The 24,950-nt window shown below is 29.0% G+C and overlaps 3 protein-coding genes across 3 annotated transcripts; 2 read left to right on the top strand and 1 right to left on the bottom strand.

The window, feature by feature from the left end:
- Positions 1–1,958: 1,958 nt before the first annotated feature.
- LOC132951616 (uncharacterized) lies at positions 1,959–17,595 on the top strand. The gene is made up of 10 exons (XM_061023428.1): positions 1,959–2,267; positions 2,368–2,525; positions 5,559–5,666; positions 11,505–11,694; positions 13,522–13,675; positions 15,061–15,182; positions 15,293–15,372; positions 16,272–16,510; positions 17,207–17,293; positions 17,363–17,595. Exons 1-10 carry the CDS (start codon positions 2,145–2,147, stop codon positions 17,593–17,595), a joined length of 1,494 nt encoding a protein of 497 aa, XP_060879411.1. The 5' UTR covers positions 1,959–2,144.
- Positions 7,601–8,911, top strand: LOC132952011 (uncharacterized). Its single transcript, XM_061024123.1, has 4 exons — positions 7,601–7,621; positions 7,697–7,831; positions 7,912–7,998; positions 8,825–8,911. The coding sequence occupies exons 1-4, from the start codon at positions 7,601–7,603 to the stop codon at positions 8,909–8,911; spliced, it is 330 nt and encodes a 109-aa protein (XP_060880106.1).
- LOC132951615 (26S proteasome non-ATPase regulatory subunit 2) lies at positions 17,590–24,620 on the bottom strand. The gene is made up of 16 exons (XM_061023427.1): positions 24,446–24,620; positions 24,284–24,340; positions 23,675–23,967; positions 23,355–23,561; positions 23,017–23,175; positions 21,892–22,036; positions 21,583–21,802; positions 21,386–21,492; positions 21,189–21,315; positions 20,868–21,122; positions 20,626–20,795; positions 20,313–20,534; positions 20,061–20,245; positions 18,389–18,594; positions 18,155–18,273; positions 17,590–17,886 (listed from the first exon to the last, which is right to left on the bottom strand). Exons 1-16 carry the CDS (start codon positions 24,476–24,478, stop codon positions 17,707–17,709), a joined length of 2,685 nt encoding a protein of 894 aa, XP_060879410.1. The 5' UTR covers positions 24,479–24,620; the 3' UTR covers positions 17,590–17,706.
- Positions 24,621–24,950: the final 330 nt, after the last annotated feature.

The following is a 24,950-nucleotide window of genomic DNA, read 5'->3' as shown; positions in this document are numbered from 1 at the left end:
GTATATAACTTCCCATAGTTCAGTACGAGTGTAGCACAGAAATTTGAATCATAAAATATGAATTATAATGTATTTAACACCTTTTCTTAATTTAAGATGACTTTGTAAATATTCTAACAAATCCAATAGCCCATACCTGCCATGTGGATGTATTTCTTTTTTTTAAATATTAAATTTTATTTTAAAATAACGTTCAATACATTAACTTTAAAGTTTTTTTTTGCTTTTTATTTCTTACTTAAAATATTCTTGGAAAAATTCTATAAACTGTGCATTGAGGTCAAATAATTTTCTTTTTGTAATTTGTTTCAAGGCAATATTTTCAAATTTCATAAAACATATAACAACGTCAATCATTATGCAAATGTAAATTGTTTATAAATACATATGTTTATTTCCTTATTTTACGTTTTGTACTTATAGAATAATACATAATGTCCTCAATCTAGCGACTAGCATAATAATATTGTCTTGATTAATTTATAATAATTCAACAGGTAACATGCTGTTTTTGTTTTATCAGAAAAACAAAAAAATAATTTAAATAGATATTACAAAAACAATCAACATGCATAATTGTAATGTATTAATATATCATTACAAGTACATAATATACCTATATAGTTCGATATGATAAAATTGTTATTAGTAAAAATTATATTCAAAATGGTTTTATTATCTGCTTTATTATCGACAATTTTAATGAATTTGTAATATCTATTTGATATAGTTATACCTATACGTAATGACAATACATATATTTGTACATCATATTTTTCTCAATTTTCCAATTTATTTTGTCTAAAATAGTGAGAAAATGTGTTTACTTAGCTATATATTCTGTGATAAATGCCGTGTCGATCGTTTTAGATGTATACTGTATATAGGTAGGTTCAAATTTATATAAAATATTTTGATTCCATAAAAGCATTAAGGCTTATAACGTACCTAGCTGTGTATTAATTTACATAAAAAAATGTTTAATCAATTGTTAAACATATTTAGTATTACAATGAAAAAAATATTTAGAAGCAGAAGATGACCTTAAAACAATATGAAGAATATTTTATGTCCTTCCTGTATTCTATTTCCTAAAACATCAACAGTTATATAAATAAGCCTCGATGGGCATCCTTCAAACGAAAATGAATCACACTTGACATTTTTTTTATTGAATTAATTATCTCTGCTGAACTTGAAAAAATAATTTAGACAAGATTAAGGATTAAGATGAGTATAAGTTTCATAAGCATATATGAAAACCAAAGTTATTCTCAGTGCATGAGCCCAGTATTTCTTTGTTATACAATTGTAGGACATTTAATAATGGTGGCGCGCTACTAAGAGGTTTAGAACACTTATTGTCTTGGTGAATAATACATTTTTTTTACAATTCATTACAATAAGTATACATGTGATTATAAAGGTATTATATCGTGATTATCTTGTGGAAGAAGCCACCCATTTTTTAAATTTTAAACTATTCGTTATTTACCCATATGAATTACGAATTATGATAGTAGTTTTATTAAGCTGAATGAGAGCACATACATAAATGTATAATCATTCAGTAAAGGTCATACTACCGATTAGCGCAAAACAATTTGTTATAAGTTTCATTATTGTGTCCCCCAAAAATCTAACCCTAAGGTTGGTTTTGTGAGAAATTCATAATCTAGTAACGCAGGTCCTCGGCTATAATTATATATTTTAACCTTTCACTTTTAATACTTCCATATTAATCTATTAATGATAAACAGTATTTTATTTTAAACAACGAGAGGAACAAATCCTCTGTTTATGGCAATGAGATAATTAGGTACTTTTTACCGCGCCAATAATGTAGTCGCAATCACGTAATGTATAAGACATAGGTACATTATAAACGTTCTTTTGACCGATTACGAAAGTACGTAAGTTTTCACGATAACTTTAAAGTTATACATGTTATGGAAAATTGAAAATATAAAATGGTACTTAAACGAATATAGGTACAAGTAACTGATGTTTTAACGTGTATTCTGTACACAACATATTATGCACATACATATAGTTACGCCGTATTGGGCGAAAATAGTTCGGGCAAGTCAGTATTGCTGAGGTGTCTGTCGGGCATTTTGGAACAAGACGGTGGTGACGTGATAATGACGGACGACGTTCCAGTGACCTCCGGTGGCAGTGGCACGACAGGTGGTCCAGGGGGCAGTGGTGTCGGTCCGGAGCAGACAGTCACGAGGCGACATCCCAAGATCGGGTTTGCCCCGCAGGTACGCATTTTTGGGGATTTGCCTATGGTGGTTAACATTGCAGTTGTGTAATTTATTTTTCACATCGTCTATAATTATTGTTTCTGTCTAATGGCCACAGAATTTCGATGTGCCTGGACCGATGCGAATATATCACCTACTGTACTTTATCGGTGCCGTCAACGGGCTAATCGTTTCCCAAATCGTAGACAGGTACAAGAGCATAGTACCGATGACCGGGCTGCCTGTGAACACGAACTTCTTGGTCGATCAACTAAGGTTCGTTTTAAATCCATGACAAAAAGCATATTGTATATAGTACATAGTTGCGTATAGTTATATGTTGGTACATATTATATAGGTACCCAATGTATTTGTATGTTTCATATGCCTAATTCAATATTATAGACAAATTGATATTTGAAAAATATGTGTTTTCACGGTAACTTGTGGACTATGAGTACGACTAGACTATAGTCTATAAGATTACCTATATTATACAGGATGATTCATCAAGTATGCTCATACCTTTTTTCTCATTTATTTCGCAACTATTCAAAATCTGATTTTTAAATTTTTAAATATACCATATTCTAAAATTCTTGCAATTGTTTGTACTACTAAAGGAGTGTCCTGTGAAAATTCTGACGAGTCAAAATCAAAATTCAAACGAGTAGTTTTTGAGTTATTTAACTTTGTGTACTAAGGATAATAGGTCCATGATATAATGGGTTTGGAAGATAGGGAGGCTATATGATTTTAAAATTTTAGTAATTATCCAAATAAATATTAATCTATCAGTGTTTATAATATTTTGTAAAAAGATGTCTAAGTATAAATACGAGTTCCAATATTACATATATTTTATATTTCTGTAAAAATTATTTTTAAGGACTATTATCCTTATAGTATAAACTATAAAAAAAAAAATAACTGAGAAACTACTAGTTTGAATTTTGAGTTAGGTACATGTATATCAAAATTTTCAAAAAAATTATTAATTAATTATTTACAGTAAAAAAGGAACGTTTTTATTTTAAAAACAGAAATTTGTATTTCCACAGAACACTAGTTATATACATATACCTAGTACAAAAATCTCAAGAATTTGAAAATATGGTCTTGAAGTATACTAAAAAATTGCATTACCAAAGTTAAAAATAGGGGTGAGCACTGAGCATGCTTGGTGAATCATCCTGTATATTATGAACACCCGCATTCTTGATTGTTTTTTTTTATTTAACACGTATTTTCGAATAGGTAACATATAGGACATAGGTATCCAAATATAATCGTATAACGGTATCAATATGACAATATATAATATATCCATTTTATAATACAATAACTTAAAATGACAGTTGATGAAAACCTTAATACCTGTTAAAAAAAAAAACACTGCAATAACATAATAATATTACAATATTTATTTTAATATTTATGTAGGTATATTGTATATTGTATAATGTATAGAATACTATTTTGTTAAAAATCCATGATACCTATTATGATTAAATATAGGCATATATCCCGTCTACAATGGTTATTTCATAATTTATTCAAATTTTGTTTATTTTTTTTTTTTTTTTAAATGTCGTTTATTTGTGAAAATTTACAATCTATACTAAAATGGTACAATAAGTAAATTTGAATGAAAGAATATAAAATGAGGCAGTGAGAAAAAGACAATGAGTAGGAGTTTCACATTAGAAATTCCTACGTGGGTGGTAATTTAGGGAGAGATAGTAATAAACACGTTGAGTTTAATGTGCGTTGAGAAGATCTCTGGGCCATTCACGTTTGAGGCGTCTGGCTGGGTTGTCTGGAAGGGCGTTGGTGTGAAGTTGAGCGATGAGGGGGTTTGAGTGATGTTCCATATTGGAGTGCATAAAATATAAACTATTATTATATTGCTCTTGTATGCATACAAAAATGCATATATTTATTTCTGATACTTACATTTTTTATAATGTACTTATATACTATATACAATAACTGAATAACAGTAAATAGGTAATATAGTATACGTACTAAATTACTAATTACAACTTAAATAATTACAATTACAAAATAGAAGTTATAAATCTTAATTCGTGTGAGTAAATAATTATGATAAATTAAAATGTAGTCTACATAATTGTATGTACAAAAACACACTTTTACCATTTACCTTTATCATGTGGTGTGTATATGTTACGGGTGAAGTACAAAAACGGTTAGTGTACATATTACCCGGGTAATGTGAACCTCATCCATACGAACAGTGTAATGTATACATTATCCAGTGTGCTGTGGATAATGTATTCGTATAACTATAACCGTAAACTTATAACGTCGGTACAACATGACCAACGCATCAAACACTTAAAATGGTACAGATTATACAAAGTCTTTCTAGTAGCAAAAACCAAATTATACTAATTCAAAAAAAAATTATTTATTATTATTAGTATTAAACTATAAATGATATATTTGAACAATTTTACTATTTACTTAATTAAAATTTAAAAGCGAAATACAATTATTTATTAGAACAATTTGAGTTTGGATGACATTTAGAATTACAAAGTATTCCCCCGAATTTGCATTTACATTTATTTGTTAAGCATTTAGTTTTACATAAACACTTCTTAAAACCTTGACCACCGGAAAAAGATTGTTCATTAGCTATTTCAAGCAAAGATTTTTTTGTGGCTAAAACTTCTAAAATATCTATTAATGGTTCAGAGCATACAGTAAATTGATGTCTGGAATAAAGTTGATGAAGAGTGCCATTTTTATTACCGAGTTCGTAATATTGATAATCACTTATAGACGTATTAAATATTATTCCGTGTGTTTCTTCATAAACATTTATCTACAATCGTTATTTTATCGTATACATTTTATCAAAGTACTTTACCCACTCAGTCGTAGATAATGTGTAAATTAATACCCGAGTAAAGTACGAAATAAACGTTTTATAAATAGTATTTTTACTTTATCCAATAGGTACAGGTATAGTGTACACATTACCCGGATAATGTGAACACTAACCATATTTTGTACTTTACCCGTAACATATACACTATACAGGCAATTACTTAAAAATATAATTTTAATTTTAATAAATTTACATATAGATATGAACTGTTAATCATATATTCATATCTGTCTAAATTCTAATAGATACTAAATACTAAATACTAATAATTATTTAACAACCATTTACTAGGTGGATAGGACGGTACCTACCATAAATTATAATTATTAATTTATTGGTTTTATCGTATGTTATATAACTATTAACTAATATAATATTATGTTCTCAAGATTAAGCCAGAAGAAAGTTTTATCTCTGGTGTTAGCAATTCTACACGATCCCGAAGTTGTTATTTTAGACGACATCACTACTGGCATGGACTCCGTAACGTTAAAAAAGTAGGTTAACCTTTTTCATTGTACTATGCATTATTGTTGTTACATGTATCAAGAATCGTTTATTATTATTCATTATATATACTTGAGCGGATTATGTATGTTGCTTAAATCGTATCTATATGACTATATCTAATATATATGTAGATTGTTCTTTAATACACATGATGATGATGTCCCATAAGACGACCCACTATCCCCTTTGCAATCATCAATATGGTGTTAACTGGGTTACATATATATATATTAATTATTAGGTAGGTACATTAAACTGTTTATGATCTCTGTATAAAGCAATTATATCCACGTACACGATAAGTTCTTTAATTACATTTGTCATAATATTATGTACAATGTCATTATTTAAATTATTATAAAGAAGAAAATAGCCTTATTAAAGCTGCAAACATAGGCGTAGGGTGGTTAATTTTTTTTTTTTTTTTGGGGGGGGCTTAGCATTTCCAGGGACAGATATGTAACGACTCGTGGGAGGCTATTATTCGAACTAGGGGGCTAAGCCTCCCTAGCCCCCCTAACTATTCCTATGCTGCAACATAATAATATATACCTAATTAAACCATATATTAAAATATATTTAAATAATATAATATAATATATTATTATTAAAACCATATAATATATATTATAGCTAATGTTGAACCCTTTTTTTCTTTCCATGTCAATACCGATCCGTACTTCAGTATGACAGTATTATTTGTAATTTGTACCTATGTCTAATATTAATTATATTATAAGTTCTTTTTTATCGTTCTATATGGTGGTTTCACTCCTTTTTACATTATCATAATATCATCAAATGATGAATTAATATGTTTGTTGTACCGCGGGCAAAACTTAAGCATATAATCAATATAAATATTATGTTAACTGTTCTCTAAACTATATATTTAACACAACGTACATAGCATTAACATAGCACATTTCCTAATTACTAGTAAATCCAAGAGGTTAGCAGTCAGTACTAGTACTATATAGGTAACGTACGTAATAATTTATACAATTATAGATCTTTCCGGTCAACTTGAAAAATTCTATTATTAAATAATATATACTTAAATACTTTACGGTTGTTTGAACGATTACGTGATATTCCTTCAAACTAACAGGTTGTGTACATTATTGGGTTAACGTATTACATTCTCGTAGAAATATTATCAGGTCGTACGGTAGCAGGATACTGGTTTGGATCATACGTAGGTATATTATGTGTTAATCTTGCCTTAAGGTAATATTTGCACCGCACGGATTTAGTTATCGAACATTATTAGTCCAAGGCCCTGCAGAGGCGCAAAACATAATAATAATTTACCCGAGTAATTTATATGGCGGGGGAAGCCAGAAATTTCCTTGAAGATTTGTTTACAGACATTTTATTTTAAAAATCAACTTGAAAAAACTAAATTTGTCGACACTAGCTGTTCTTTAAGATGTAAATAATCTGCGAGTGACAATTTATTAGTCATAACAACAACATTCAGTATTATCGCAGAATATTATACAAATAAATACGATAGTCTTTGTAACCGCCCGCGATCGACCATATTTTGGCAACCCACCTTGCGGCCATGTACTATAAAGAGGTAGACCGTATAGACTCCAAGTCTGTGAATTAAAAAAGATAAGCAAGTAAGCAACGAACTATATTCGAGTACCTATACATTTTTTCTCGATTGCAAAACAAATAAAACGAAAATTATGTTTAAATAATATTTACTCATCTATGCTATAAAATATAATATTATGTTCTCCGCATATGTAGGGTCTCTAGATTTGTTCATATTATTGTCCTTCTAGTTTCATTATGTAAATATGTGTTCATATTTTTTACATGTTCTAGTATTTGGACACTTTTAACATATATTAACTTATCCAGAAAATGTACAATAATCGTATCGGCTTCCAATAATTTTTGCTTTATGGAAACGGCAGTTACGCACGTAATGACTAATGTTCTTGTTATTTTTCACCTAAAACGACATTATTACAACTAACAAGGCTTTAACTAAAACCAGATTGGAATATTGATGAATGGAAAAATTATAAGAGAAGACACTACAAAAAATCTTATGGAAAAATTTAAAACGTCTTGCGTAGAAGATTTGTTTGCAGCAATAATATTCGCCAAAGATAAACTGCACAGGAATACTGTAACACATACAATTATAATTATTTAAGTGTCTATTTCATGTACACCATAATTAACCATACCTATATGTTTATTTTTAAGTCGGAAAAAAGAATCAGGAGATTATCGATCTTTAATGATCGTATTTCGCACCAATATACGTCATTACTAAGTTCCACGTTCAATACAGTAAATATTAAAATGTATACATTAAGTATTAAAATCAGAAAAAAATCAATAAATATTAGACGGTATTATAGATAATGGTATGTAATATATAGGTAATATATATTTTTTATGGCAATAGACAGTACCCGCGGGGCTAAAATACTGTGTCCCTTGAAAATCAATGTGTGTCCCTGAATGACAAATGTGTGTCAAATATTAATGTGTAAGGTATGTGGTATATAAAAGAGGGTGTATATTTTGGGTGTTACAGCCCTCACAGGTTTTTTTTTGCCAAAGGTATACCCAAAGGTATACCAGTAAAATTAATATGTGTATCCCCTAAAATCAGATGTATTTATTAGGCCCTGGCCCAGTAGTATTATATCATTATGCCAATGACTTGATGTATTAATATTTTATATACCGTTTTTGTTTACATTTTTATTTGGTTTATTGGCGTAATAAACTTACAAACATAAAAATTAAATTAATTAAGTACCTACTATTCACACTTTTTAATGGCATAATAGAGAGATGGCCATGGTTATCGACTCATAGGCGGAAATCCATTAAAATGGCAAGGGACTAACATTGTTAACATCAATGTGAGCGGAGGGCTAAGCCTTCTTAAGCCCCCCCCCCCCCATTTCTGCCAACGGGTATTGTGTGTTTTATAAGAATAACCATTATAAGTATTATGATAAAATAATTTCGTAGGCAGGCGAACATCGAACATGCATTATTATGAATTTTGATGTCTACAAAAATAATGATAACTATTTTAACAAATAGGTTTTGAATTATTTTGTTGAAATAATAAATTCACCATTTTGTTTGTTGATTTTAGGAACTCAGTGAACCCAAAAAACAAAAAAGCGTACTACAGGCACTAATACTAAAAAACATTTGGACTTTGATCAGAATGTATTCGTAAGCGTCCTTTAACGATATTAACTTAATAAAATATTAGTATTATATAAGTTAACACCTATTTATATACCTATATTTATAAATGCGATGTCATTGCAATTATATATCTACGCCGATTCTAATCACCGTGTTAAATGTTTGTAAGAAAATAATCTTGATTTTGTGCCACGCACACAAATACTGGGTGATCCATTTAACGTAAGACACTTATTAAGTATTTCAAAAAACAAACGTTTTTTCATACATTTTTATCTTCATAATCGAAGAGAGTATTAAGATCTATCAAAATCAAATTTCAGAAAATTAGATTATTAGTTATAACTTATAATTATTATACGTATTTAAAAACTCTGTACCACTCCACTCTCCACTCTGCTCAAAAAAACTTTAAACACTTATCGAGTTATAAGATAGAACTCATAAAACACTCATCCAAAATTTTATTTTTGTATATCAAAGTACTAAAATAAGGTTCTAATTTGAAATAAGGAGCAAAAAAATGTAAAAAATAAAAAAATATTATTTTTTTTTTTAGAAAAACCTTGTTGATCACCCGGTATACATATAATATACTACAGCTGCCTCCAGCTACACGTTATTGATGCTTTGAGTATCATGGTGGTTTATATTCACGTTAGGTACGTCATAAAATCATAATGTTTTTGAATATAGGTTATTCAGTTAAATTTAAGTAGGTATCCACAATTTTAATTTAGTGTTGTAAGCAGGATCTCATAAACGGCTAATCGCAATGTAATATGTACTGTACGTATGTACCTATTGCATTGCACGATTTCATAAATCACTTTTAATATTACAATAATACTAAACATCAAAATTTGAAGGTACCTAATAACTAATAAGATATTTATTAGTACAGTTACTTATATCGAGATTTTCAGCAATCAGGGGAGTTTCCAGGGGGAGAGGGGTCTAGGGGCCGCCCCCAAGCAGTATTTCTAAACAATTTTATATACTGTTAAAAACAAAATTACAAAATCATCTAAACTGTCTGAAAATTATGACGCCCCTGTTGGCAATCGTAACAATATCCGTTCTTCTTGGTTTATCTGATCTCCTAATATGGTTTATGGCGACCGTATGACACTAAGACACTCTCTGCAATGTAGTTGTCAATAAAAAGTGCAACATTGTTAAGCTCATAAGTTATAACAGTCATAACCGTCGTGAAAATATTATACTGTGGTTGTCCAACTAAAAGGAATTAAGTTTGTGACATACCTACATTTAAAAATATATAATATTTTTCTTTACTTATATTATTAATTATTATTCTTCAAAATATAATCTTTAATATTACACGATGTCTGCAACTGCTCATTGATTGAATACATATCAGTTAAACCTCTAGGAAACCGCGTATGATTAAACATTTTTTTTTTTGCTTTCCGGTAAAATTTAGACAAGGGGACGTTAGAAATTAGTGCTTTTGAGTTTTAATGGAACGCTTGTGATATAATATTATATATCAAGTATGAAGGTAATAATTTAATATACCTACATATATATAACCTAACCTAACCTATATATATATACATATTACATATATAAATTATTTTAAAATATGTGATAGGTACCTACGTTGCCGGTATTTGGCCAGTACAACTGAATATAATATGCATAATATTTATATAGCCCACTTACATTCCACAGCAGTTGCAGTGCATCACACGTTATTTATTAAACGTTGGATAATTTCGATCTTTCTACAATTCCAAATAACACATATACTTTACACGAGTAATCTGATATATTATATGTTAATATGCCAAATACGCAATCCGTTGTCTACACATGCAACTTGGGTGCGGCTAATGCATGCTCAACGATAATAAACGATGTATATAATAATATATATAGGAGTTGCAGGTAACGCGGGAGAATTATTCTGGTTCATTTTTATAATATCGTATATAATATTATTACCTAGCATATTATGTAAGACATTCGAATTTTAAACATAATTATTAACGATTTCTACTACCTGACTGCAACAATCGTAGTAATAATAATAATAATAATAATAACAATAATAATAATAATAGTAATTAATAAAAAATAATTCTTACTGATACCCCCATCGTTATATTTCCAGTTATAGTTATAGTTATAATAAATGGTTCAATAGTCGGCAACACATATACCGGAAGGCTTTTACATTTTTTCAACACATCGAAACTGACGAAATCGTATAGATTCGTGGAAGTGAAGGTCCAAACGATACAAAATAAAAATAAATAATCATTTGAATAATTTATTCGTATTTTTTTAATATTACTTTGTAAATTCTATAGGCTATAATATTATATTTTGTTAAAGCATTATCCATTAAACAACATTTACCTATGTTTTTTTTTTAGAAATGAACAGGTTAACGGCTTAAGAATTAAAACAACTACATTCGCTAGCTCATATCGACATAATAACAATAATATGCTTTGTCGCAATATTTTGGTATTTTTAGCTAGTAATTAGTAATTCTATTCTGTATACAGAAGTATAAATTAAGTATAATTATTATTGACAGAAGTCGAATAATAATAAATAAATGTTTGTGTTCTTGCGTATGTTTACAGCTTATCATTTTCTGCATTTGCGTGCGTAATTCTGTTTCCATTGGCCGTGCACTGGTCGTTTTCGGCGTACCCAAAACTAAACGTGTTTATAATGGTGCATAACGAAGATTTGGGTGACTACAATAATGAGACGATCGAACCTATGAGTAATATGTTCATCAGTCGTCACTTAAAATTGTTTTTCCCTGTGGTCAGTGAAATAGTTTTTATACTTATGACCTACCAACACACACGAGCCATGATAATATATTGTTTATAGGTACCAGTGTGGGCATTGTTCACTGTCTATAGGCAGTATAATAACGTGTATATAACTTATACAGCTAACTTTTGGATTAAACTCCAATTTGTGTTAGTTTCCTGAGTATTTGTTAATGCACTGTATAATGAACTTGTGAACACTTTAACAGTATGATATTACAAATTGTAATAGTAACATCACACATACACGATATATTTTTTTAGTTTTTTTTTTTTTATGAATGTCAATAAATTTTATTTGTGAAGTAAAAAACCTTGAAAATTGAATACAAGGCTCTTAATATATTGTTACAATGACATTTTAAAAATATTAAAAATCCAGTCACAATTATTTTTTTATAAGCATATAAAGTTCAAATGCTAACAAAATTATTTTGAGTTAGAATTCATAAAAATTTTTCTTTTTAAATCTAAGATTTGAAAATGTGAACAATATTCATCATAAGTTTTTCTACCTTTATAAAAAAAAAAAAATGTCTACAAGAAAGTCGAATTAAATTTTTATGTGCATTTGAAATTCGATTTTTGACGAAATATTTTTAAAATATAAAATTTAATAATTATTTTGTAGTTAAAAATTTATAAAATATTCAACTTTTATAGCTAAGGATTGAAAATTTAAAACGAGGTTCCACATAAATAGGTTGTATATATAAATAAATATATTCACAATAATATCATATTATTATATAGGTACCTACTTAGTAATATCATAGACTAACTGACCGTCTTCGCCCAGAATCGTTTTTCTTATACGCGTAATGATAATATATCATCATTGAATTCAAATTTAACACAATCCATTACAGTGACCTACTTGTAACCTACTGTACAGCAGAGCGACACCCACTTACCCGCTTTTTTTAATTTAAATTACTTTTTATATGAAATCATAGTAAAAACTTATAAATTATCATGTACCTATACACTTTCTATATAGGTACCTAGTATTATTTTGATCCAAACCAAAGATAGAATATTGATAATACTCTCTAAACCAGAAGTCTCCTACCTACGGCCAGCGGGCCGAATCCGGCTCGCCAAGGGTTTTTCACTGGCCCGCCAAGCTAATTAATGTTTTGATTAAATGACTATTATAAGCTGTTACGAATAACACCAAAAGAAAAAATAATTAATTAATTTTATTTAATTAATTCAATAAGTTATTTTCTTTTGGTGTTCTTCGTAACAGCTTATAATAATCATTTATACCTATATAGGTACTAAGTACTAACACTAACTTATAATAGAAAAACTCATTATAAAATAAAAAAGTGTATAAACAAACATTAATTTTTCTAAATAAATCTTATCTATTCTTCAATTTCTTAACCGATCTATTCCTCTAAAGATGTTGGCCCGCGATGCCAAAGCGTATCTCAATTTTGGCCGCCGTAAAAAAGGTTGGAGACCCCTGCTCTAAACACTTAAACTACAATTATTATTTGGAAAAGCAGCAGTAGTGCAGTACCTACCCTGGTGTAGATCATTTGATATTATAATATCGTTCAACTTAATTGTGAATCAGTAAGATTTTAGTATTTAAAAACACTGTTTATAGAACGCACAGTCATGACGGACTGAAACTTAATTGAGACTGGCTTTTGTCTAAATATAAAATAATATATATTTTATAACATATTTAAATTAGAGTACATACATAGTTTCATTATTATTAATTGTTAATCACATTATATTAATTATTACGTATCTAGATGTACACTTAAAAATCATCAAATAAATTATATGATTACAGAAATTATTCGAAGATGCTGATGTGGGAAGGAGTCAGTGCTTACTGTACTTTGATAAAAACTATACAATGGCTCTGCGACGGCGAATCGAAAGAAAAATAAAAAACAACGCTGATTTTGAAAATAGTCAGATAATAATCACAATGAACATGACCGGTATGGCGGTATAATACAATATTCACTTATGTATAAAACGAGCAGTAGACTTTAATGTAAGGGGCAGGGGTCTCCAAAGCTTCTAAAGTATCACGTTTAGGTACACTAAAAAAATAATATTATAAAGCAGTTCTTTAAATATATAATAGACACGTAGTTAGGAGGTAGGTACCTATTTATTTAAAAACTAAAATAAAATCCATAAGTTTATATACCTACTTATAAAGTTTATTATTATATTATAAAAACAATTTTATGTTGCCTACTCGAAAATCATTATGTAAATTATTATAGCTATCAAGTAATAAATAGGTCCGGCCGTCCGGGACTTATTACAATTGCATCATTTTTATAATAGTTTGAAAAATTGATTAGTCAGATAAATATGTAGGTACCTACTGCAATTTAACAACTAACAACACCAAAACACCAAACAAATTTGAATATTTTGTTATTTTTTTGATAACGTGCATTTATCGTGATCATAACGTATCGTACAAATAACGCATCATTTTGATTAATTTATAAAAATTAATAATATAAAGCTGATGCTATTTTTATGAAAAATAAAGGCTACCTGCAGCACTATACGTCTATAAGTACAGTTTAGAATATTATAAAATATGGCGAAAAATAAGAAGACGAACCTGAAGATTTAAGCGTAAATAATATTAAAAATAGCCCAACTTCGATTGATGAAGTTTTTCATCGTACAAAAATTTGCTGTCCTCAAATAGGTATTTATTTTAGTATGAAAACGTCAAATATTGTGAACTGTACAAGTACTTCAATAAAATTTCCAATTTAAAAACAATGTTTAAATAATTATTTTAAAATTGGCGATTCAAAATGTTCATATATTGATTTTGGAACCTATACAAGAAGACTTATAATCGATATCCCAATTAATGTATCTCGATATTATTAATTCACACATTGTTATATTCATTCATTTTGTTAATAAAATATTAGATTCTGTACTATGAAATTATTGTCACGATGATAAATTAGTAATTACTAGGGATGTGCACGGAAGTTGTTATGTATAGTGTGTATGTGTGTGTGTAAAGAAAAGGAACATATTAATATATTAATGTGTGCTTGCGAGCGGTTTTTTTAAGTTAAAATATGGCCAGTCAAAACTTGTGCTCCCTTTATTATAAACTGAAATGACACCAAATAGGTACCTATTTAACAATATTTTGATCATATTAGCTATATACAAATAGTCTAAATCCCTAGACCCTATATTATTAATTACTAATTAGTAATAACATACCTACAACCTACTTACATAGTCAAAAACAGTAAAAACAGTTCAGCCCCATGTAATGACATCACAAGGAATAAAAAAGTACATATTTACTATATATTATAATTTATAGACGGGCGAAAATCTGCTGTCGTAAAAGATCAACTAACGGAACTCTATAAACAATTTCTATCGGACTACGCGCACAACATGATGACGGAATACGTTACGGACATCAATGATGATTCTTTAAAGGTGACATTGCTGACTAGTGACTAGTACTTGGTTGTATACTTGTATTTTGTACACGTCTTGTATACTAAGCTGAGGTTTAAATTTATATAGAACTTTTATTTTATCTATAGTTTTCACAGAACATTACGTACGATGCCAACGGCGAATATCCTATTTACGGACGATTTGTTAATTCAGGACTGATTGTCATGTAAGTATAACAACCTGTCTGTCCTATCTATATTCTATAGGACGAAGCTTATCTACATATGAGACGTGCGTAGGGAGGGGGGTCACCTGTTGTGCTTGGCCATATCCTGCTATTTTGAAATTAGGACAATCAGCCGAGTCAGGGGCCTACATTTTATTTGTTGTTTAAAAAAAAAAAAAAAATGAAAAGTGAAATTGTTCCGTGTTATTATATTATGTAAGTATGTAACATTGTAACATAAGTACAGCATTTTATATTTGAGTGTAAAACCCATCGTTTATAATAGGCGAGTTACCAAGACCCAAAACTCGGTTTTTAAAACCGTTTTGGCAATTAGGTATTAAGTCTACTAGCTATTTAGTATTTAGTATTTACAGGACAATAAATAACTTCGAAATACTTTAAGTATCTACCTAATATATTGTGTGTCATTATATATTTTTATATTGAATAAATGTTAATGTTATTGTTATTATACCTATAGCTAATAGGTACGTACATATTATAAAAATAAAATTAATTAATACCTATACACACATATTATATACCTACAAATAGTTATTTTTCAACCTCGGTGACTAGACATGTAGCCAAAAAATGTATAATATAAATAATATAATAATGGCCCACGACTGACAACAGAAAGGTAGTTAGATACGTACATAAAATGTACAAGACAGGAAGTACCTATTCGCGGGCATTTAATCTTTCTCTCTCTCTTCTATTTTCCCGAGGCACCGAGATCGACGCTGCAAGTATACAATATAATATACATATTAATTATCATACCTGCGCGTTGTGTTCAAAATTATATTGTATATTCGTATCCCTAAAGACAAATTGTGCTACACCGCTCTCATATTATAATAATAATATTATGTGTGTGCATATTATATTAGTTTGGCATTCTTTTTTCACGGAGCAATCGCCGTTCGGCTACAGCAGGTCACAGGCGAAGACTGTTATTACGACGGTAGGACGTCATATCTGGCACGTCTTATCGTTCAGGTACCGATTGCCGTCGTCTGGAACGCGTTTATGGTCGTACACGTGCACTTCCTATACGATATTATCAGCACACATCTCTACTACGTGTTTTTGGGTTTGTTGCTTGTGAGCGTCTGCGGAATACACTTAGGTAATTAGATTATAACTTACTACTTAGATATAAGTATATAACATTTAGAAGTTGTACGTATGTTAAGATGTTCGACTTAGGCAATTTTGTCGTAAAACCGTGAAAATATACAATGTTTAACAGACCCACAGTATTCTATACAACAATGATCCGTGAACAAACCTTAACCAAAACTAACCACATTAGATCAATCTGACAATCTATGATTTGGTTATCGTATAAATATTAAATCGCAGCAAAATTCGTTAAAAAATGTACATTTTCAAATTTTTGAAACACAATTAAATTAAATTTGTAATTTTATTTTTTTTAATTTACTGAAAACTTGTGTAAAATGAACCACTCTGTACATAAATGTACAGGAATTTTCAGTGTCAGTCAATACAAGTGTTTTATACTGAAATATTATTAAATGCATTTTGTTGATAATAGTTATTTTATAACTCAATACTTATCGTCTATTCGCTTCAGTAATTTCAGACGACTGCCAGTTTGTAATAAATATTTTATCCAGTTTACTTATATATACAACAATTGTTTTCCTTGATTCCCACTAATGTATAGTATACAGCATAAGTTATAACACCTTAAACAGATATGGTGAAAACTATTCGTACATGTATGCGTATATTTATTTTTTGGTACTGTCCATTGAAATATAAAACTAAAATAATATTCTTATATTAATTTTTTTAGGATATATCTTATGTTCAGTTGTAAAAAATCATTTCGGTATTACAGTAATACTGTACTTAAAATTCACAATATGCGTCTACGTCTCAGGTTAGGTCCTACATTATTATTATCAATAACAATAATAATTTTAAAAATCTTATTTTTTTTTTCTCATAGGACTTTGGTGGCCCACATGTGAATTATTTGGTTGGAGATATGCGGTAAATCACTATTTCCCAATTTCAGAAGGCATTTGTTTTATCAGAAATTTGATTGAAAAACAGACTTTTGTCACAAAACCATTCATTATAATAACTTTTTGGTCTGTAATACTTGTGATGATCACAGTAGTTGATATAACTAATACTAAAAATGAGAAAAGGTACAATAAATTTAAAAATCTATTATAAATATTAATATTTATGATTTATTATTTACAAATAATATTAATTTTTATTGACACACATAACTAATTTGTGTAAAAAAAGAAGTATATATATAAATGAAAAAAAAAAAAAAAATTACTCGTTTTCTTGCTTTTTACGCAATATAACAAATCCTTCCATGACAGGTGTAAGACATTTGTATTCATCAGTAGCGAGTTCTGCCCTTTCGCCTACTGCCAATAGAACTGGTGTCGTGTGGGTATGTACTCCAGCTATTGTTTTAGGGGTACCGGCTTTTCCAATGACATCAACAGCCTACAAAATGCAATGGTTTATCAATTCAATTAAATATTTACCATTATTTTATGCTAATCATAAATAGCCATAGACCCTTTATAATCATAAGAAATATATCAAAGTCAAAAGATTAAAATATACAGTCTTGGATTTTAACCCACGAACAATATGTTTGAAATACTACATCCTTATAATTTTAATTTAAATATATTTCTATCTGGGATGGAGTGCATGCATTGAACAATTGAGGATAAAACAAGACTACTATAATGTAAAAAAAACTTACTTGACCAACTCGAACTGATACAGGGAGTGGCTCAAGGTCTTCATCCAAAGTCACCAGCCATCTTGGGTACATAGCAACGACCAAAGTGTAAAGTAAGTAATGAGACTTACCTAAGATAACTAGAGGACAACAAATATTTTAATATATATATGTAAATAATTTTTTTAAATTATAACTCATGTTAACATATATGAAAAATACCACAATATTATGTTATTAAAAGTATGGACTTACTGTTACGAGTGTCCAAGAAGCTAAATAGTGTGATAAGAAGACCTGATACAGCCACAGGATTCATTACTTGTCTGTCAGTATGGAACGGCGACAATGATAGCGTACCTTTACCCATGTGTGTCAAACCCTGGGCAATGCGCACCATGAACAAATGACCAGTGTTTTTAGCATGGTATTGAGCTAACTGACGCAACATAGTAGCTAACCTGAACATTTTCAAATTTATTATTATTTATATAAACTCATGAGTTTTACAATGACAAAAAAAAAAATAAGTTTAAAAACAATAAAATCAATAATTTTAAAAATATAAACATAAAAGTAGTTGTAATGTGAATGAATTTAATTAATACTGTGTTTCTTCTATAAACCACAAATTCTCTACTCTATTCCAAATAAGTTTGGAAAAATTGCGTAGGCTCGGAACGGTAGGACTGCTGTGATTGCCCAGTAGTCTGTAGTGTACTAACAGAATAATAAGACTGCACATGCGCGGGCCACAATCTGGTTACGTCATGATTTATACCAAACTTACTTACAATAGAGTTAAGTTAACAATAGATGCATAGATAAAATGCATTCACATTGTTTTATGATTTTTGAGTAATTATAAGAATAAAAATTTTTTTTGTTATGAGTGGTACCAAAAATGGTTTAAAAATACAGAGTTCATTTTTTAGTTCAAATATTTTGTAGTTTTGAACATTGCCAGTATCTACAGCCACTCCAGAGAGATCTTTTTCAACCTTAAAATTCTCAAACCTTAAGGAAATATTTTTATAAAAGTTATAAGTTATAACATAACTACATTAGATTTTAAGCGGAGCAATAATGTGATGCTAGTGGTTTTACAATGGTGTTTATTTTTTTTTTTTGTATGCATAAAAAATGTTTACATAGTAGATTTAGTATAGATTTCAATACTATGTACCTAATCTTTTAGCAAATTGGATCAAGATGTTACTTTAAGGAGGTCATTTTTTGATTTTCTCAATAGTTAATTAATGCCGCAGGAAAAACCACAGAAAAATACGAAAAACCACTTAAAAATAGGATTTTAATTTTTAACGCTTTGTTTATCACTATAGAAACGAATAAAATAAAAAAAATATTTTAATATTAATTCAACATACAGGCTATAATAAATAATAACAATATAAAATATCCAGACTGACAAACCGTCTCCGCTCAGAACCGTTTTTCTTATCAATAATATTATATCATTGAATTCGAGTTTAATAAAATCCATTATACATTGACCCACTTGTAACCTACTATACAGCAGAGCGACATCCACATACCCGCTTTATTTAAATTTGTTTTGTACATATTATTATTTAATAATTAAAAACTCAAACATTTTATATCATCTTATAAATATGGTATATTTATTTAATAAAGAGTAATTGGGTGGTATGGGGGGCTTTGCCCCCCGAGGCTGTTTTCTGAAAATTATCTGGACCTTCCCCATAAAAAATTCCTAAATATGCCACAGGAGGATTTGACATATTGGTTATATATTTTATCATTGTTTGACTTTATGTTCTACTTCAAAAACAAATTTTTGTAAATTTAAATTGGTATTAAATTATTTTGAGACAATCTTATAGATTAGATTTTATCAGACTGCATTTTTATACCTACTTATTTATATTTTTTTTTTTTTTATTACCTAGCATTGTTAGTACCAGCTCCAACCAAACCCATTGAAAATATAGCATTATGTGCTACTTCTTCATCTAAATCATGGGAGTATTTATTTAGCACATCGATGATATTCATTTGAGGGTTTGATATAGATAACAACGCAATTGCTAATGGAACAGCTCTTCTTACAGGTGGTTCACCATACCGACCCTAAAAATAATAAAATTATATTTAAATACAGCTCTATGATTTCTAATTGTATATAGAAATGTCTTACTAATTGTCCAAAAATTCTGGTACACATTTCTGATCCAGTATCTTCTCCCATAGCTACAACAGCTACAGCTAAAGCTGCAACAGCTTGCATGGTTGAAAGGTCCTTACTAGCAGTCTCTTTGTTTTTTTCTTTCTCCTTTTCTTTTTCTGCAGACGTAGTAGTTTCTTTTTTGTCACTATCCTTATCTTTTTTTTCACTTTGTTTTTTAGAAACTTCTTCTTTCTAAAAAACAAATTACATCATTATTAAATATTTACAGACTTATAAGAGTTTATAAGTAGTAATAACTAATAATTATTAAATTAACAATTACTGGAGCTGGTGTATAATGTTCACTACATATATGTAATAACTCTTGAATAGTCAGTACATCACCAGAGCCAGCACAAGCACACATTTTGACTGTCATTTTAGCCATGGACTTAAATGGATCAGCTAATACATTCAAATCCCCATCAAGTGCATCAGCTTTGTCCTTAAGACCTTTAAGTTGTAAAAATATTATTTATAGATTTATGTACTTTAAGGGTAGACTAAATTTTATTGAAGCCATACCAAGATAACATAATCCAAGAGCAAGCGGTAAAAATCTTGAATAATGGCCATCTTGTAGTTCTGTAGAAGGTAAATCCACCAGAGTTTGTAGAATTGTGGATATAACATCTTGGTTAGCAGCCCCTACACTAATCATTCCACAAGAAAGAGCAGCCAATGCAACAACTTCTGGTGTAGATTTATTATTGGACATAACTGGCAACAATAATGTTATAACATCTTGTCGTCTTGTACCAGCATAGGCAAGTCCCAAACCTAAGCAAATTATATGATATACACTTGTATATACACTTATAACATTTATAAAAATAAAAAAGTTACCTAAGACAGCTCCAATTCTAAGTAAAACACTCTCGTGTAAAACATAATCAGATAAAAGTGAGTAAGCTGGATCGCATTCATTGCGTACTCCAACATTTACAATTCCCAAAGCAAGGAGAGCACCAGCCTAATCATTATAGGTGGTTACAAAAGAAAAATGATTAATTTATAACAAGATATAAAAACTCAATATTTACTTTAATATATTCTTCAGATGTATAAAGATACTTGTCAATTGGAGTTAACCCACCATGGACATCCCACAAATGAATAAGTCCAAGGGAAGCAGCTGCACTCAACATTCCTGAAAATGTACACACATTGAATGAACACAGCACTTTCAAATTACATTTTCATGATCAGTTTATTTATGCAGAAAATTCCAGAAATGTACCATGTTGTTTATTTTTATACATCCATTTGTTGCCATCTTCAACAGACACCAATTTGTCTCTAGAAAATCCAGCATTGACAAAAGCGTTAACAAAAGTTGATGCAAGATTATGTCGTGCTGAGTCTACAGGCACATCTAAATTGTATGATGGACGTAAAACTAAACCTTCCAACCAAGTTTTATACACATCATCTGGTGTCTTCGGTTCTAATATATCCAACTAAAATAATTATATTAACAGCATAAATAAAAACATTCATAGCAATGCTTATCCATTCCTAATTAAAAATGTTAACTTGAAAGACTTACTTCTCTTGCCAAGCTATTAAAATGTTCGTTGATGTGAGAATTAGACATAATATTAGTAAGATCTGCTTTATCCTTAGGCTCATCATTTAATTCTAAACCAACATACTGCCGTCCAAGCATATATGCCAATTGCTTTCGTACGACTCTGTTCAGCACAAAAGTAAGGACATTAATATAATATACAAAAGTATATCAAATAGACATTACATAGCCATTATCACAGCTACAAGAATACCAAGCGCTACTTAAAAACTAATGCCGGAAAAAGTTGCCGCTAATAAAGTCATAATTGTACATTTTTAAATTATTTTTTTATTTGTAAATAAAAATATTATTTTTACGTTACGGGTATATAGTTACATTTTACATGTTACATTAAAAAAAGATATACACAGAAGTACAAATAGACGGTGTTGTGAAAAAGGGCACAAGTCAGTTTTTAAAATTTAAATATCATACTTTTGTTTTGAAAATAATTTTATGCTAGATTGACTGGTGGCACTGATATTTGGCAATCTTATTCTCAATAATATTATCTATCGAGATAGCTAAACTGCAGTGCCACGTCCAGTCGATCCGGCCTAAAATTATCTACAAAACAGAAGTATATTTAATTTTTAAGAACTAACTAGAGCCCTTTTTCACAAACTCCATCTAAATGTAATCACATTTTAGTCTTTAAGGACTTATTTTCCATTTACCTTAAAACTGTGTTGATTTTAACATGGATTTTACAACAAAATTAGTTGTTTTAGATGTGTATAAAATGGGTATGTACAAGTGTCAATTTAACACACAAATAATTGTTGTTTCTTAAAATAATGTTAAATACGTCAAGTGATTGCTACTTCTTAGACATAATCTTTAACAGTGCTGCAAAAATCTGGTGTGTTGAATGTGTACAACACACGAGAACAGGGTCATAGAAAATTTTAGGAAACCACTCTTTAATTTAAATGAATAAATTGTTTAAAACGAATATTGTGTTTTGACATTGTACCACTTCATATATATTATATCTATTTTGTATTTGTAATTTATTCTAGTATTAGGTATGTGGTTTGTGATAACCCACTAATACAAAATAATTATTTGAGAATAATATATTGATATAAAAAAACTTACGGATCCTGGCATGCAACAAATATTTTCGTCATTGTATCTGTATCATTAACAGACATAGCCAAACATAATGCTCTTGGGTATTCTTCAAAATTCAAATAATGTTTCATTACTTCATTATAAATATTAGTTCGTTCAGGTTCGACAGCGTAAATTGAACAACTGATAAAATTAACAAAATATATAATTTTATTAAGTATTAAAATTAAATTAAAATTATTATTTATTTATATTATTTATTCATAACTGGTTTAAAATTCAAATAAATTAATAATTTATTGTTAGTATTATACTGTATATTTAAGTATAATTTATTTGGATATTACAATAAAAAAACTTACTTAATTAAATACAGGCAGACTTTTAGATAATTTGATTTATCTACTTGTAAGAGATCCAATCGATCAATTTCCATCAATAAATCACAAGCTTGAATTTCAGCATTGTGTTTCATATCAAAAGCCACAATTTTTTTAATCAATGAAAGTAATTTATTTCGATTTTCTTGATCACTATTCCATTCTTCTGCTATCTCAGCTTCCAACTGTCTAAATTACATTAAAGTAAATCACAATTAAAACATTTTAATAAATAAAAATTAACCTAAGAGTTCATATTAATAATAATCATAATTATACTAATGCCAATATTATTTACTTACCTAACATATTCATGACCCCAATCACCAACATCTACTTCTCCAGCTCTCAAGCAATAACGTAATGTATCTCTTAGGTTTCTATCTTGTCCCATAGCTAATATGGATACAACTGAACAGAGTAAAGCCTTTGTTTTCTCATCAGTTTCAATGGTATCACATCGTTCCTTTAAACGTGCATAATAGCTACGCAAGAATTTCAATGGTAATGGCACACTGGTCATTGATGTTGTCGATGTACGAATTAGTTTACGTAAAGTTTCTAATGCAAGTTCATAAAGAGATGCATCTTTTTCCTAAAAAATAAAAAATTCAAAATTCAATGGATGTATATAAAATGTATAATATATATAATGAATAACAATACCCATGTACCTATATAAATAAAGTAGGATATTAAAATGTAATAACCAATAGGCAATTGTTACAGTTTATAAGAATAACTTTATATCATTGTAAGACCACAAATTATGTTTAAATCAAATATGTTTAACCTATTGATTAGTTCTATAGTTAAATATTACAACCTAGGTACCACACATTATGTTGCTATATGGATAAACTAAACATAAACAATAATACCTCCTATTAATAAAGTACAATATAACTTACTAATATTCTGTCCACCAACATATGAAGTTCTTCTTCCAGTCTCTTGTCCTCTTCGGACTAAAAACAAATTAATAAAATATAATATTTGTCATATTAAAAACATTAACAAAATAGGTAGTTTCTAATGAAATAAAAATAATATTATTGACGAAAAAGTCTCACCATTTCCTCGGTTTTCTTTTCAGCCTTCTTCATGGTTTATAACAATTAAATCCAAATGCAACGAAAAAGTAAAGCTTAAAACGGTTCACTTAGTTAGTTGGATGACAAACAATATTATCGACGATGTTGCTAAAAAAGCCGTATTCAGATTTCTGAGAGTGGATGACAAGCGAAATGTAATAACATTATAGTACCTATCATCTATACCAAGGATTGTTTGTACTTTGTATGAAAATGTTAGGTTAACATATACCACGGTATTGTTGACGATACAATAATAAATATTATATCTTCGATATTGGTATGAATACCACCAGATGGCGGTAGAGTATCGAAAACAAAACTTTTTAAATATAAAACTATATATAGGTATGCCGGGGTGCACAAAACATCAATAGCGAGCTAATGGTCCCTTAAACAAGATTCAGTGGCCCACGATTGGTCCATTCAATTTTTAGTGAATCATTAAATTTAATAAATTTTTTATTATTAATTATTTTAATCA

This window comes from Metopolophium dirhodum, chromosome 9 (assembly GCF_019925205.1).
Source record: "Metopolophium dirhodum isolate CAU chromosome 9, ASM1992520v1, whole genome shotgun sequence".
NCBI classification, from domain to species: Eukaryota; Metazoa; Arthropoda; class Insecta; order Hemiptera; family Aphididae; genus Metopolophium; species Metopolophium dirhodum.
Note: the sequence above shows the minus strand (reverse complement) of the source record. Positions and strands in the feature narration are given on the sequence as shown.

Excerpts from the sequence above, each read along its gene's own strand:
- LOC132951616 (XM_061023428.1), top strand. The coding sequence starts at position 2,145 with ATGACGGACGACGTTCCAGTGACCTCCGGTGGCAGTGGCACGACAGGT. Across the intron at positions 15,183-15,292 it reads TCAATGATGATTCTTTAAAG|TTTTCACAGAACATTACGTA; the intron begins GTGACATTGCTG and ends TTTTATCTATAG. Across the intron at positions 15,373-16,271 it reads AATTCAGGACTGATTGTCAT|TTTGGCATTCTTTTTTCACG; the intron begins GTAAGTATAACA and ends ATATTATATTAG.
- LOC132952011 (XM_061024123.1), top strand. The coding sequence starts at position 7,601 with ATGGAAACGGCAGTTACGCAC. Across the intron at positions 7,832-7,911 it reads ATAAACTGCACAGGAATACT|TCGGAAAAAAGAATCAGGAG; the intron begins GTAACACATACA and ends TTTATTTTTAAG. Across the intron at positions 7,999-8,824 it reads TAAGTTCCACGTTCAATACA|GAACTCAGTGAACCCAAAAA; the intron begins GTAAATATTAAA and ends TGTTGATTTTAG.
- LOC132951615 (XM_061023427.1), bottom strand. The coding sequence starts at position 24,478 with ATGAAGAAGGCTGAAAAGAAAACCGAGGAAATG. Across the intron at positions 23,968-24,283 it reads TGTTGGTGGACAGAATATTA|GAAAAAGATGCATCTCTTTA; the intron begins GTAAGTTATATT and ends TTTATTTTTTAG. Across the intron at positions 22,037-23,016 it reads TTTGTTGCATGCCAGGATCC|AGTCGTACGAAAGCAATTGG; the intron begins GTAAGTTTTTTT and ends TGTGCTGAACAG.